Here is an 18,148-nt window from a genome sequence, read left to right as displayed (position 1 = left end):
ATAAATTGTTAAAAGTATTAATATACAATTATTAGAGGTCTCAATTGAAAATGTAAATCAATGCATCCGTTAACATGAAGTTTGTGTACACATGACTGAAAAAATTGTATTCATATAAACCTACAATACATGTGAATTCAAGTATTTCAGTATTGTTCACATATTTTAGTTTATGCAAAATGTATTATTATTTATACTAAATTTAATGTAGATTTTGTACAACTAAAATTTATTTTATTAATGTTAATTTCATGTGAATACAAGAAATAGGAAAAGAAAACTAATATATATTATATTACTAGCAAAATTATGTCATTTAATTTGAAAAAAAAAGGATTAATATACAAATTTTACTTAAAACCCTTAGGTAAAGCTTAAAATCATGATTTGGTTAACCTTCAAAAATCTTAAATAAGTTAAAATCTATCAATATATTTTTGTATTATTATTTGTTTACTCATATAAATCAAATATTAATTAGACTTTAATAATATAACTTGTTTTGTATTTTACTGTAAATTTTATAAGTTTAAATACTTGAAAGAGTTTTAAAAAGAATACTATTATTTTAAATTAAGTATATAAAATAAATTAAACAATTTTACCTTATGGTAAGATAGACAATGCTATAAATGTAACAATTGGTATGTAGTGTATAATAATGGTATATTATATTATACTTATATGTATTATAATTTATTTTATAAAAATATTAGTGGGTTAGACCCATTAGTCATATAACAATTTGATTTCATCAAATATATTTTGATTGATTCCTTTTTCTTTATTATACAAACTACTAGAATTATATTTTTCATGTTATATAATGAGAGATGATTAGGTACTGTATTACATTTGAAATTAGATTTTTTTTATTTATTGCATAACACATATAATTAATCCTATATGATATTATTAAAAACAATTATTCATAGTTATGTTATAAAAATAGTAGTATAAATATATTATAATATAATATACTATTTCAGAGATTATCTGTTTAGAATTTATACTAATTCAATTATATTATGTTTATTAATAGTTTACCATCATTATTAAATAAAAATATGAATGTCATCATATAATTATAATCTGAGAAGACCATGACGTTATAATTATTGTATATTGTGTGATAAATAATATGCTTTATTTAGGACTACATCTTAAATAACTGAAAATGAACATTTGAATTTAAGATAATTATACATACAAGACAATTATATATTTACATTTTGTAAAAGTTATACTACCTACCTATTTAACTAATGATTATCGATTAACTTAACTAAATATTTGGCTATTTTTCAGTTATCTATGCAATGTACTTATAAATGTACATCCATAATTAGAAAATATTTAATCTTAAATATAAATTTAAATTAAAAATATGTTTGTATATTAAAAATAATGCTAAAATGTTAAAATGTTAGTTAAAAAAGATGTTCAATATCAGTTTTTATCAATAAAAAATTTCTCAAAAATAATATTTTAAAATAAATTATTCACAATATTAATTTTGGTTATAAGTTATTTAGGCATAATCATTATAATCTAATGATTTATATTTTAACTTAGATATTTATATAAGTTTTTATAACAAGAAATAAAATAATAATTGCCAACTTAATACATCCTATAATTATTGTTTTAATTTTAATCATGTTGTAGTTAAATTCAATAACATTTTTAAAACAATTTTGCCTTTACTAGATTAAACATGAATATTTTACAGCTTATGTTATACATATTATTAAATATTATGATAAGTGGTAATCAATGTTATACAGCACCTACCAAAATGTTCAGGAAATTGATGTCGAGACTTATTCGAGTACATTCAATTTATCTTATAGTATTATTCTAGGTAGGTAAACGCTATACTAAAACAATTTTCTATTCAACTAATAGGAAAATCTAGGTACCAAAAATATATATATGTATTTATTAGGCATATAATAATGATATTTGAAAATAGTGTTTATAAAAGTTAAACCTACTTTTAACATATCTTACATAGCTACTGAATTTAGACAATTTGGCCATTTTAAATTCTTCAAATGTAAACAACCACTCGTAAAGTTTATAAAACTACATATCTTAAAGAGCTAAATTTTAAATGTTTCATGTCAACTCAAAACAAAACAAGTTTTATACAGATATGAGTTTGTACTTATTTAGTGTAGGTATATAAGTTGATTAATACTTATAAAATTCAACAAAAAAAACTGAAGATGAATGATTCTCTCAGCAAAACAAAAAGCTACGCTAACGTTACCGTGGTTAGGACACGGTTGTAGCACACTATAACGTCTATAATAGTCTGCAGTACTTATAAGTTTTTTAAATAGTAAAATTGTAAAAATAGTAATAGGTAACATCAAAAACTACCAAGTGACGAATTAATAAACACAGGCATGTCAGACAGGTAACGCTGTGTATCTAAACATTGAGTGAAATTGTATAATATTTATGGTACGTTTTATTATTAATATTTCTATATTATCGTCCAGTTAATATTGTAGTTTTTCACGGCGTCTTTGGAACACGCGGGATGTCAACGAAAACGAAAATTTGGCATGCCGTTTGTTTGTAGTTACGTATTAAGATTATTAGGATTTAAGATTAGGTACTTAAATAGATTTATCGTTAACATTTATTTAAAATTAAGCTATTAAAATATAAATCAATATACCTAGTTTTAAAATCTATTTCAATAGTTTAAAGTTTAGGCGTGTACATTTTATAAATATTTTTAAAATTAGCATTATTTATGATATTCCTCTTGCGCCCTTTTGAACTGTTCGAATATTGTCAAAAAGTCGTCGTCGGCCCGACTGGCCACGACAATTGTGTGTCTAATGGGCACCGGAAGTGGTTTCCAGTGGCGATCGCTGCTTTCATTGTTTGCCACAATCATAACCTTCTCGTCGGCGACTGGCTGCTTGCATTGGTAAGACTTTTTTATCTCTTTCTCAATATCCATACGATTTTCGGTGAGTACAGCCAGAGTGCTATTGTAACGGCATAGTGCTCCCTGTATATATTAATGTATAAAAATTAACTATCTGTGTAGCCCGACGGAATTTCCTTAGTGCGTTCCGAAATTCCCTTATTTAATGTTCCGAGACTCCGAGTGCGCCCGGAATAATGTATAATCCGAGTGCGTCCCAAGAAAAAAGTCATATTTTGACGTTGCTCGAATGTGTCCTAGTTTTTTTAAAGTTATCCCAGGGCACACCACGAGGTTTTCTAGCCCTACACCCCGATAATATAATATGTGATTATTAATTTATTATTATTTATTCAATTATTTTGACTTTCAATCGTTTTTATAATGTTGGTTGAGTGTACTAATATTTTATAATATTTATATTTTTATATTATTTATTTATTTTTAGCTGATTTTTCAACGCCATAATTTTCAAATAATCGGATCAATATAATATTTATTCAGTTTTGTATTATCTTCAACCAATTAATTTTTATAGGTACTTCATACTTATATGATTAGAAGTTTGAATCAAAATGTTTGCGTCTAATCTACATTAGCTATAATGTATGGACTATGGAGTATGGTGCAAATGCAAACTATAACATGAAGTAATATTATAAGTAGTCAGTACCATTAGTATACGTATAGGTGCAGTTTGGGGGGGGGCTTGGGCATGTTTAGCACCCCCAAATTGTTTCATGTTAATTTAGATTTTAATAGTAATAGGTACCCATACCTTAAGATAACATCATAAAAAAAAATAGAGGAGCTTCAGCACCCCCAGGTTTTTCATTGAAATTGCGCCCCCTAGTATACGTATTATTAGCGATAAAATTACGGATGCACTTGGGATATTTACCAAAATGTATTATTAGCGATATTATCGCGAACGCAGTTGGGCTATTAAAAAGGTATCTATGATATAGATAACGCGACGAACCAAGGCGACGCCCAGCTCGGCCCGCCCGGGAAAAAATGATCAAAATAAATATAAAATACGGCGTTATGTATAGGCAGAGTATCTAAGTTTTAGTGTTTACCTAATTCAGTTCTTCAGTGACAAATCGGTGCAGTGTACCTCGAATTGTGAATTAATTAGACCGAGACAGGCAATCGACCTAACTGTGACGATAGGATATAATTAGTCGATACCTATATTTTTAGACGAGTTTAAAACTTCACTCTACACTTTTATGATATATCTACAGGTGCTTGAATTGGAAAAAGAATAGAAGGGGGATGCAAAATTATAAAAAATATGTGCGTCCCCGAACATTTAAATGTCTTATTGTTAAGCGGTAGCATATGTCCCCTCCCCCTTAGCTATAATGACATTTTTTTTACAAAATTACAGCAATAAATAAATATTTCTTTTTATTTAAAAATTAAAAACAAAAATATTTTATAGTACATATAATAATAATAATTGTTATTTGTTTTATAAATTAAAATATGCTCATAAATGTTTATATGAATGATCTATGTCGTGTTCGGCTCGTCCTCAGAGTCCTCAGGGTCCCATTAAAAGAAATTAGAAGGGGTACGCTAAAATATTTTTAAAATAGAAGTGGGATTCCGTCCTCCCGCGTCCCCCCCAATTAAACCACTGTATATCTATGAATAATCTCGGAAATTTTCGATAAAATCAGTCAATTCATTTTTGAATATACAAGCAACCAACTTACATTCATTTTTAAATTTTATATTAAAAATTATATAAAAACCTATTTTATTTCTGTAATCAATGTGACCAATATTATGAACAAAAATGTATTCGATTTTCATGTGTCAAAACGAAATTCTCGTGTGAGCCGCCCTATTGCAACCTATATGTATATTTGCCTATATAATAATATATCAGTTGAAGAACAAAGCTGTAAACACTCCTCGAGTTATAAGGAATGTGTGAGTACAAAATCTGTTGACAATTGATTCAGTAGTTCGAAGTTGCCGAGATTACTGAACACTAACAAATGCATAATGATTTTTATAAGATAAAAACTATCTATGCATAGAAATAACTAGGTAATAATATATTAAGTTAGTACGACCTATGACAGGCAGGTATGCACAACATTTTACGTTTTGTCCTCGATAAGCGTTATTATTTTATAATCTATCATAATATCTATACGCAGTGACCATCGTATAATGTATGGGTGTAGTCGTTATCGCCGATCGGCAGGAAAGAATTGAAAATATATACTATTGAAAATAGAACTTGTCTAATACATTTTTACACAGTGTGAGTGGTGATTATTAATTCCCTTAAATCTTAATTTCGCCAAAAAAAAAAATACGTTAATGTATATTATCGGGGCTCGAAACTTAATGCGTTAAAAAATAATGAAATATGCAATATTATGCAGTACAATATGCCAACAAATTGCCATCGATTATCGGTATAGTATAATTCAAAACAATGACAATGCGACGATGTGTGACGGCTTTTTATTTTAAAATTCTTTAAATCAATGATTTACTAGTTTACTACCTAATATAATATGCATTAATATGCTTAAAATCTTTAAATATGCAAGATCATTTAAATTTGACTAAATAATAATATAAAAATATGCAACATCAATTTTTGTAATTAAATTATATGTAGTATGAAATGGATTTGTATCGAATTAGGTTTTTAATATGCAGCTTTGTGAAAAATATGAAAGTGTATAAAGTTCCGAGTCCTGATTATTAGGTATAATCATAGGCAGAACTACAGCCTGGACCCGGAAAAATCGCGCTCCTTATTAATGTATACAGTAAACATATTTTAATTTATTCTTCAATAAGATAATATAAATTATAATATAGAAACATATTATATTAAATTGGCATAATGTGTAATTATAAATAATAATATTTTATAATATCACATATTGTATAAAAGAATATATTTGAAAATAAATAAATATATTCAAAATTAATTTAATTTTTTATCTTTCTTTTAGTAAAATAATAATCAATTATAATTTAGCTGGAATTATTATAAGAAGTAATTATCTAAAATTCTGAACATTGTATCTTTGTATATTTTGTTATCGCTTTAAATGGCTTAAATACTACACGGCTTAAATGGTTTAAATGGTTTCGATTATAATTTATAGTGCAGGTATAAATATGTTAAAACTAAGCTTTGTATCACACTATCACTATATAACACATAAACATTTAGGCAATTTGATGCATCATGATTTCATATATCGAGTTATACCATAACAAAAAAATATCGACATCAATAAAGTAAACGAAAAATTAAAAAAAAATTGTTTCATATGACATAGTATGATCGTCGTATAAATTTATAATTCTATAAAAATATTCTCTCGGTTTATATAATATTCAAATTAAAATGTATTAATTTTATCACTTAAAAAAAGGTATATTTTGTTGTTTGAATTTTAGTAATGTTTGAACATAAATGATTTTTAAACATAGGAATATAGAATGCTATAAAAATATAACAGCATGTAAGAAATATGTCAAATCAAAAAAGTTTAAATTTCAACTTTAAATAGAGAAAAATTATTGAATTTTATGCACTCATATTATGTTTATATTACAGTTAATACTACTTTTATTTTTTTTAAATAAAAAAATCATAGATACTTTATACAAACATACAAGATTGTAAACAAACACACAAATAAGTTTAAAAAAAAATGATATCAAGAATTGTTCACTGCTTCTTCATGTAACACAATATATTATAAAGTACGTGTTGGAATTGATCAGGAAAAGTCACCCAGTCTAATAAAAATTTCTAAAAATTTCATACCCCTATAGGTATGCTCATGATTATAGTAATATTTAATAACAATAATCTGCGCACTAACTTCGAATTGGTCCATCATATTTTCCAGAGTATCACAATAATCATTGACGAGCTGGATTAATGATGTTACGTTTGGATGATGCAAGTCCAGTTCGGCGCATATGCGTTGCATACACTCACGGGCCCATTGGTCGTCAACGCCGTCGTCGATCGCGTGTCCTTCGTCGTTTGTCTTGACTTTCCTCACGTTTAGCGTGTGTACGCCCCTCTGCATCATTGCATAAATCGTGTCTTTGGACACTGTCACTGTTTGTACATTATTCACTGCGTCATCCTCGTTCTTGTACAACTGTAGTCTCGACCATCGTGAGCTAAGGGCGGTAAATCCCGTGTCGACGCCCCCGTCGTTTTCACGTTCTGCGGGATCCGCTTTCAGTAGGAATAGTGTTAAGGTTCCAACTGGCACCATGATTATAAAAAACAATTTTAACAATTCCACCAGCATAATAACAAAAATGATATCGTTTTTTGCGTGCTATTGTTCCAATTTCAAAATTATAAACCGCGATTCACGACTAAATTACCAAATAGATAATACCTATTTGATCCGTCTATGTATTGTAATAATTTGGGGATTTAATCAGTAAAAATGGAATATTGGCGTTTTAGCACTGACGCATGGCATAGCAACGCGCACAGCAATAAAAGCGCAACGTAGGTATAATTATGTATAATTGCTATGGTTTTTTCTCTACTGTGAACTTCAATAATGTGATTTAGGCAGTATATATAATTATATATTTATATAGTATTCTATACATAATTATGATAACCATATATTATATGCAAGTTATATATCCACCTCGATTATATATTGTATTATTATCTTAAACCGTGATAATAATATATACGGAATTGAATCATTTGTGTGTTACTTATTTAAAATAGTATTTAAATTTAATTAGATATACATTTTTTTTCAAATTGTATTAAAATTGTCTCTATTAAATTTCTTAAAAAAATAGGCGAGTAGCATCTTTTTAAGTTTTTCATAAAGTTGTCTATTTTAAATAAAATCAAGTTATTACATTAGCACATTACCTATTTTGACGTTTGGTCTACGGTCTACTCAGAAAAGTATAATAATTTTAACATCATAATTAAACTTACAAGATAAATAATAATTTTTTGTTGTTGAAACATATAGCAAATTTATATATAGGTGGTTATCAGCTTTGTCCTGTATGAGTTGACTGACAGAGAATTAACGCAGAACACAAACTATAATAACTTGCAATTTTGAAAGTATCATCATAATGTGAGTGCGGAATAAGAAAGGATTTTGAAAGATTCGCATTTTAAAGAGGGGATCATAGATGTATCACGAAAAACGATTATTATTTTGTTTATGTAGAGTTGTCATTGGTTACAGAAATAGAGTAGTTGTTATAATTGGATAAATTTTAGACATGTAATTTATATTTGGTCGAAATTACCCTTAAACGTTACGCTCAACACATATTTTTACAACTGTTATCGCGTTTATATTTTCATTACGAATAGCCCTCGGAAACAAATGCCACTGAGAAATAGAAAAACATATTTACAATATATAGGTAACAATGATAGATTAACAACTTATTAATTATTTATTCATTTCAGGTATTTCAGATAAATAAGTGCTTAAAGTATTGGGTATTATCTATCGTTCCGCAAATTGATAATATCTTCTGATTTTCTATAGAAAATCACGGTGAGTCTAACACAGCAAAAACATAAGGAAATTTGACTTAACAAAGTATTTTAATAATATAATTAACGTTAATGGTTTTATAAGGGTAGTGTTAAAATTGTATTATATTTTAAATGAGTGATAATTACCGTACATGTATGATCGAACTTGTTTCTTTAATTTATGTGAGTAATAAAATATAAAACAATCGGTGTTAAATCTAATAAAATATAATAAATACATGCGTTGCTCCGCCCAGAATTAGTATTCATATATTCGGGGCTAGATTAATCATTTTAGGCACAGTGCCCGCCTATAGTGATAAAGCCTATACAATATTTAGTATATTACATATTGGATAATTACCTGAAAAAGTTGGAATGAGAATAGAAATTTTCTTGTCCATTTTATTTTATTTTTTATGTTATTTTAGTTTCGCTGATCTAGGACAAACGGACGCGATCTTTTAAGTGCGAGTACATTTGGACGAAAAAAAAAAATTCTAAATAATTCTAAGTATAATCATTATTTTATTCGGGTATAGATAATTTTATATTACGGCATTATTTATGCATAAATTCAAAACATTGCTACAAAATATAATAATTTAAAATTCAATAATTACTGTACGGAAATATAGGCTTTAAGTTGGTTCAACGTTTTGAATAAATTAGTGTTATGAATGGTTTTTAGTTTTTGCTGGGAGTAAATAGTATAGAGCGTATATAAGTGGGTGTACAAAAGCTTTAACAAAAACTTAAGAAAAAATATCTGGAACGATTTTAGTATTTAAAATTAAAATTATAATACCAAATTTTTGAAGTGTACAATTGTATACAATTTCCAAACTTCGGCTTATTCTAAAAGTTAAAATACAATTCAAGCTTGGTCCACTATCGTCTAGTAAAAATGGTTTGGTCATACCTGCTAATGATGAGTAAAAATGTTAAGGAGTCTGGAACTGTTTTTTTTTTCAATGCTTGACTGTGATATTGTAGAATAAAATAAAACGATTAAGACATTTATAATTGTTTTACATAATTTTGATATGAACTTGTGGAAATGGCATGATGACATTAATTTTAGAATATTATATTATTATTTTATATTATGAATATATTATTATTAATAACAGGGGTGCTAAAATGACGAAAATAATAATATTAGCTTAGCCATTTCTGATAATACAGGAAAACATTCGTTGATTAAAGTTAATGTTGGTTCCATAGGTGTAACTAGTTCTTTAAGTTAGGGGGGAGGGGGCTGGCTAAATTTCTAAAAATGTTTTATAGCAAATTTTTTTTTAATTTGATTATTATTTATTGTTTCTATTGGTGATTACAACTAACAAATTATTTGTTTATAAGAAACATATTTTTTTATATTGTAGGCAAAAATAAAGTTAATACTAATATGTTTATCAACACTTACCTACATTTACTTAAAAATTCTGGGAGGGGGGGGCTGAAGCCCACCCAAGCCCTCCTTCTAATTATAACTATCAATTTTTTCGTGGTTTTAGCCACTTTATTTTTCAAACGATTATTATTAGCAATCATTACCTCCACTTTCGCAGCTTCCGATTAATCCGAATGGTGAGTACGTTAATTAATGCGTTTTAGTGCTTTTAAACAGTAAATTCTTCTATGAACTTGTAATTTACACTCAAGTTGGTAAACTGCACCAATATTTTTTAAGCGAGTCAGAATTTAATTTATTAAATATATATATATATATACGAAACTTGTCACGAGTATATGAAACCGTTTACAATAAATATACATTGATATCGATTTAATTTTTTAGCCATAGCTACTTAAAATATTATTGTATAATAAACATATTTTAATAAATCAATATTATAATAAGTTGGTTATAGTAAAAGTAAATCTAATCACTGCTTTTGGTCAACTAAAATTATCGTTAGTTTGCAAGTGGTTTTTTTTCGATTTTGATAGCGTCAGATAATCTCTCATATTTTTAATTATTATATTTTGTAGTAATGTTTTGAATATATTTATATTTTAATAAAATACATAAAAATGTATAATTATAAAATTATGTATACTCAAATAAAATAAATGTATTATTATTATTTATATTTGTTTGCGTCCAATTATACTAATTACTAATACGACCGCGTCTAAATGGCCATTTGTCCCTGTTCAATTAAACCCCTAAAAAAGCACCAGTAAAATCTGTTCTCGATAAAACTATATTGTACTACTATAGCTATAAAGCAGCACTTTGAATGTCAAAAGTGTATGTTTTTATGTTTCATACAATGTGACTATGTTTCAAGAAATATTCGATTCTTTTTCGAAGTTATTGGTCTTATAATATCAAAAAAAGTAAATGGTCTGTCCTGTTTTTTTTACATATCATTATTTAATTCATCATATTATATAATGCATAAAACGAACGTTCCGCGATCCACAGTTCCCACCATATTACGCTTATCGTGTCCCTTCTAGCCAACCCCTCGTATATTAGTGTACAATTTTGCCGTTTTCAATACGAATTTGTTCCTATTTTAGGCCTTCCCTCGTTTATTTAGGAGTTTGATATAGGCATTATTTTCTGTATAATATGCTCTCTTCAATAACTTAAAGATACATATAGATACGCGCAATATATAACCCACGCTGCAGCGTGTTATTTAAACAAGAGTAAATATTAGTGCGAGTGAAACGATAATAATTGATTAGAGTGTAGGTATAACACAAAATGCGTTTTGCGCATTTAGAGTGCCCTTAATAGAATTTCCAGGAATTTGTCGTGGTTTTGATTGATTTATTAAAACGTCATAAGAAAACATATAATACAGCCATTATTTCGTTAGTCAACGTATAGATAACCGTTTTCTATCGCAGGGTTTCAAAAATGCATTTTTGAAAGAAATATTAACAAAGATTTAAATTTTATAATTAAAATCAATTTAATTACGTTTTCGTTTTTTGTACGACTACAAAATTTCGTATACAGGTTTAAAGCTAAGTAGATTTTGTAAAAACAGTCTATTTCGCGTTAATCTACTATACTGCAACATTTGACGAGGACATGTAGAATACTTATATTCATAACGTACAAACTACAAACTCTATTGTATCACAAAACGATAATAATTTTATCTACGATAACGTGTTTTTATTTTGTAACTGTACATTATTGACACAGAATAGTCGTTACATTATATAACTATAAAATTATACTCGAGTCTTTCTAAAACGATATTTATTATATTGTGATATACTTACTGCTATCCTATAATACAGGTTGGAGTGTTTGGACACTATAGAGTTTTTAGATATTATGTATAAATTATTAAAGGTGGGCTAGTGTGGGGATTGTGTGATGGGAGTTATATTGTAATAGTCTTTATAATTGAATATGTCCTATTTTGAATACTAAATTTATCAGCGTGGAACTATTGGCAGCTGTTCACAACAATTAATAATTATCATGTCATACTCGTAATATTAATTATTTTAGGTATATTAACTATTAAGTATATTAATAATTGAAAAATTGTAATTTAATACATTTTCATAATTACAGACATCATACTGCAATCAAGTTAGAGATAGTTTAGAATATCTTCTAGTTTAAATTCAGGTACACTAGTTTTAAGTATATTAATTTATGTGCATTTTATAACGATAATATGTATCAAATAAATTATAAATTTATTGTATACTATCGATACAGATACATAGATCAAGTATCGTGTGAAAAGAGCTTTATAATGGATTACAATTTAATTGATCTATTCTTGTCATCGAAAAGAATAATCATACGAGTTTATAACTATATTTTTTAATGGGTTTCGATAGTAATACTATTTGATGAGACGGCGTTAAAGATGGGCAAATCAGGTGAACGTTGTGGGTTCATTTCTGCAGTATCGTATATCATAAAAGTATAATATTATTGATTATTTTTATGCATTTTAAATTCAAATATACAAGAATAATTTATGACTGATCTAAGTGATAAAGTTTATACATATTATAAATACATATTTTAACATTATACATATTTTTACGAAAGCTATATTTTAAACGTTACAAGTTTATAACCGTTATAAATTTAATTGGAATACCTGTTTAGTGTTTTAATATAGAATAACGATAATAACTTCCTTGAATCATAAGATCACTGTACTTAAATTAAATTTTATTATATTCATTCAATATCGTATATTATTGTCTCCATAATATCTAAAGAATGTTGAACGTTATTTGTAATTCATAGTTTTTTGAAATCTATCTATTTTTTGAACCAAAATTTTGATCTCCACACATTTCTCGTACAATTTTTAATATTTACATTTTTAAATCTGATAAGTAAAATAATTTATGTGTTTATTAAGAGTATAAAGCATCAGTATAAAACCACTGATAAAAAGTTGCCGCATGTTCAATATTAGCATTTTAGATTTTGAGCTGTGCGATGAACGTATTTTTTTTACAACGATATTTTGTGTGTGTGTCTTTTGACATCACCCTTTGGAATAAAAGGTAAAAATAGATTTAATCTTCAGCTTTGGGAGTGGGTTTTGGTAAAAAATCAGATCTTTTTGTTATTTTATAGATTTAAAAGTAAAATAAAATTTATAATTTCAAAATAATCTGGAAAATTATGAGAAAGTTGGTATCGCTTTGTTGTACAGTAGGCGTTAAGCGAGTTACAGTAATGGATGTATTAAATTTGAATTCAATAATACATCATCGTACAGGTACAAAAAACGATTATAAGCGTAGATGGTCTGTCAGCTTATACCATTAACTATATTTTCTGATATGTTTTTTAATATACCTAAAGCTATTACTATGATTTATTTTACTTTTAGTATGATGATAGGTTGATATATTTTTTTCTGAAAACATTGTATTTATTTTATTATTATTATCTAATTATAATATAAGTATTTATACTATATTATATTATTGTTATTAATTCCTTACTATAAATAACGTAAGACAGTATGAATAGTTTCATAGTATAAATAGATAATATATTAAAATTAATCAACGTATTTTAAAAATTTCATCGAGTATAGTAATATTTAAAAATTCATGATACACGTAAATATTGTAAGTCCATACAAATAATGTTTTTAAATTATAAAAAAATAATTAATATCATTATTTATCGACAAAATACGTAATCCGATATTTTAAATTGAAATAAAAATATCTATGAAAAATTATTTTTGTATATATTTTAATTTTAGTTCTAGTACGCGAATGCACTTTGTGAAAATGGTAACTTCAAATGTATAAAAATTGTTTTTTGCATATATGTTTTTAATAATTTTGTATTAAATATTCAAGAACTTTGACTGTGAATGATTGATTATCGACATTTATTGAAAAAAAAATAAAAAAAAATTGAAGATTTCTCATGCGTATATATAGCTTAAAAGTTTCAAAATATTTTGATAATTTTAAATTATACTATGAATAGAAAATTATAATATAAAAATTTTATGAAAATTTCAAGTACCTACGATTAATTGTTTACAAAGATATATAGTTATTATAAGTACACGTAAATATTCTACAGCAAACGAATTGCGTCCAAAGATCCCTTTTTCATACGAATTGCGTCCCGATAATATTTAACAACTACACTGATTGCGTCCCGATGATATTTAACAATTATACTGATTGCGTCCGATATAAATACATTATTTTCCTTCCCATTTAATATAGACTTAGGACTGTCAATAGCAACATTAAATAATATATTGCTAAAGGTAGGTTAAAAATATTGTTTTTTATCGTTTCGTAATTATGTACATCAAAAATATTGTTTTTGTCATTAAATATAAAAATAAAAGAATAAGTAAAAAAATTTCAAAAAATATAAGCTATATGTAGGTATATGCAAGTTACATGTTATTATAATATTATTTATGGCTTGGTAAAAATTTGAACGATACAGTTTTAACATAATCAAAACGTGTAATTTCATTCACGTCGTATTTAATCATTTGTTTTCTTAAAAATTCTTGTTTTTCACATATTTCACGTCTTATTTTTTTTCTTTGACTACTGCTGCGAATTTGTATGCAAGTATCTTTTTGTACGTTTTTAAGTACATCAATAAATTTGTAGATATTTGAATGAGCAAAATAAAACATACCGTTAAATTTTGAATGGAAAGTTTCACAGCTATTTGTTGTCCGTGTAATTGATCCTGAAACATTTCCCATAAAGAAGGAGGAAAGTCACAATTGGGGGTTATATATGTGTTTAAAATATAATCTGTAAATGTTTCTACTTTTTATTCTGTGGTAAAAAATGATACTGCATCATCGATAAAACAGTTTTCTACATCTTCAGGTTTCAAAAAAGGGAGACCAAAAAATATTTTTTGGTAATTGCTTATTTCTGAATTTAGATTATATTCATTACTCAAACCAAGAGTTTGAATTTTTTTCCACCAACTCTGGCCTAATTGGAATCGGCATCCTTTTAATTCGACAGATGGCCAAACAAATATTGCGGCCGAGTGAATTGCTTTTTCGAAATCAGCAAATAACATTTTCGGTAAAAAATTAATATTATTTTTTATACATTCTGAATTTAGATAAAGAAATGCTTTCTTGTAAGTTTCTACATTTTTTTTAATTAATAAACAAAAAACTAATGGTATGTAATTTTCATTTGATAAACCGCGAATTGTGAATAATTGTGTAAATAACTTAGGACAACTTTTAAAAGTTTCATCAACAAATATTGTGTCAACTTGACCTAAGAACTTCAAATTAGTTATTGTTGAAAAACCTAGTATATTATTTTCATAGTCGTTAACTAATAGAAACTTTTCATCTTGGTTACTTTTAATGTTTTCTTCTTTCAATGAATTATGTAAATCTAATATATTATTTGGCAGCTTGGAAATTACTGATGCTCGGGTGTGATGCATATTTTTGCGAATTAAAGTTAAATCACAACTGGTCAATGTCGATACGTCATTTGACAGTTCCCTATGAATGAGTTTTGAGGGCTTATTATAGAGATCGTATAATGCCTTTCGTTTTAAATTATTGCTTAATTTTTGTGTGTTTAATATTTCTACAGAATCGTTTTCATAGTTATGTTCACACAAATCGTAATTTTTATATCGGGACGCAATTCACATGCATCCAAATATTCAAGTACAAATTTTGACTTCAAACAGTCATAAAAAATTAATTTAACTTTTCAGTAGAATTCTTGTTTTAATATAGGTTACCTATGTTTGTCTTATAATTTTGAATTGGAAAATCAAAAACTCATTACTCATTTAAAATTTTTTATTACATTTTCATGTATTTTTACTTATTCATACATTTGTTATTGGAATTTATAAAAAAAAAAAATAAAAAAAAATTGAAAATTTCAATTGTCTATATATTGTCAAATAATTTAAAATAATGTCAAAATATTTTGCAAATTGTACCTACGGTACGCGTGCCAAAGGTGGCACATTAATCTAATTCCATATAGCACATGAAAAATTTAAATTATTAAAAATTATGCTATTTATAAAGTTTTGATTATAACTCTTATAAGAAATTCAAAGAAACAAATTATAAACATTTAAAAAATTATAACTACAAAAAAAAGGCGTGCTTACTTAATAAAATAATAATATATGATAGGTAAATCTGTAACTTTATTTTTATCCTTAGAAAATATAATTTCCATGGGCACGTGAATAATTTTCAAAACCTTGATTACAAAAATTTGGCACTTGACCCCGAAAATTTTACCTCTAATGATATATAGGAAATTATAATATACATTTTTGGAGAAAAGTTTCTACGGTTAGGTATTCATTTTTAAATTATAATAAAATAAAGTAGTCATTTTTTGTCGAAAACTAGTTTTGCGTAAAATTTGCTAGTTTTTACAAGACAAGTACTGAATAATGTTTGTTTTTGACCACTCGAAGTACCAACTAGATCCAATTTGCTACCAGAAATTTCACTCAAAAGTGAAAATCAAAGCATTTCTACTGCCTTAAAAGGTTGTGACAGACAGAAAAAAAAATACACATCAATGTAAAATCAATACATCCATTGCTTCGCTCAGAACCTAATATATTATTAATGTTTATTCCTCCGTGGATATTCAATGAACAAATTTTTTTCATTAAATTCGCTAAAAAGTAAAAACTAACTATACTTATGCACGTGAAAACATTTTTTTTTTTCATATCATTTATATGCTAAACATTATTTTAGAAACCGTGGTTAAATAGATAATATTATGATGGTGATTTCAGTGATTTCACCAGCTTTCCTACGTCTTATTTTTGTGTTTTATATCCATATAATACATTTTAAATATTATATTAAAAGATGGATAAAAATAGTTTTATTTTTTCTAAAATTATCTTGCTCAGATTTTATCATGAGTGTTTTACCTCTAAACCCGAACTATATCCAGTATCTACACAATAGCTAATTTACATCATCATGTTATTTATATATTTATGGATTTTCTATTTAATTTCTGTAAAATCATTAAATAAAGTACATTGAATTTAAATAAATTTAAAAATAAACATTTTTCATAAAATATAAAATATATTAATTTTCTCCAGAACACCGATTAATCACCCTCTTAAATAGGTTGTTATATATATTATAATATCGTAGAAACGTGATTCGTTATGTTGAGAACTTATCATATAGACATAGTTATAATAGAGTAGGTATTATAGTTTGTAGGTTTATTGTAATTGGCCTTTTCCCTAATAATATGTACCTAATTTATTTTACAATGACGATTAAAAAAAGTATTTTATATCTTTTTTAGTTGATAATTTTTGGCCAGGAATATGCATGTTCGGGATTCCGATAAATATAAGTTCAAAATTCTTAGTGCTTTTAAAAATAAATTTAATTTTTAACCAAACTCAGTACAAAAGTGTTTTTTAAATACCACCATTGTTTTCAAATTTTATTACCACTACCTATACAAATTCAACACACCAGATCCGGAAGATCCATTGACATAGCGCTGTATCACTAAATTAGCACTTTTTTAATAACTTTTTTGTATGTATATATATATATATATATATATATGAAGTCTACAGAGTTTTTATTGACAAGGAAATTCAATTATGGTATTAAAATATATTCATATTATCGAATTTATTTCTATGAAAAAAATAGTTTCTATAATTCTATAATATAAAGCTTATAGCAGGGGTCGTTAAATGGCGGCCCGCAGACAAAGAATAAATAACATATACTATACTATACGAAAACATTATATGTGTTATTATATGTACTTAGAATTTTGATGGCCTCTGAAAAATTTTTAGATTCCTTATGAGGCCCTTAAAAAATATTAACTGGTGACCTCTGGCTTATATATAGTATGTAGTAAAAATACAAAATTATTAAATTTGTATTAATCTATTAATAATTACTTAATTTAAAATGGTAAACCAAATTTCTAAAATATCTTCGACGTGGCATCCTTATAAGACAACACTAAAATTGTCAAATTGTACTTAATAAAATGTTTAAGGTTTATATTGATGTTTAATAAATATTGAGTGTATAATTTTCGTAATCAATTCAAGCATGGATTTTATATTAAATATTATCCATGTGGATATTTGTGATTGGTTTTTT

The 18,148-nt window shown here is 26.2% G+C and overlaps 1 protein-coding gene across 1 annotated transcript; it reads right to left on the bottom strand.

Moving 5' to 3' along the window:
* Positions 1-2,764: 2,764 nt before the first annotated feature.
* On the bottom strand, positions 2,765-7,275 carry LOC113559170. Its single transcript, XM_026964798.1, has 2 exons — positions 6,832-7,275; positions 2,765-3,034 (listed from the first exon to the last, which is right to left on the bottom strand). Exons 1-2 carry the CDS (start codon positions 7,273-7,275, stop codon positions 2,765-2,767), a joined length of 714 nt encoding a protein of 237 aa, XP_026820599.1.
* Positions 7,276-18,148: the final 10,873 nt, after the last annotated feature.

The sequence above is a fragment of the Rhopalosiphum maidis genome, chromosome 3 (genome assembly GCF_003676215.2).
Source record: "Rhopalosiphum maidis isolate BTI-1 chromosome 3, ASM367621v3, whole genome shotgun sequence".
NCBI classification, from domain to species: domain Eukaryota; kingdom Metazoa; phylum Arthropoda; class Insecta; order Hemiptera; family Aphididae; genus Rhopalosiphum; species Rhopalosiphum maidis.
The sequence above is the reverse complement of the archived record's forward strand: the minus strand, read 5'-3'. Positions and strand labels throughout refer to the sequence as shown.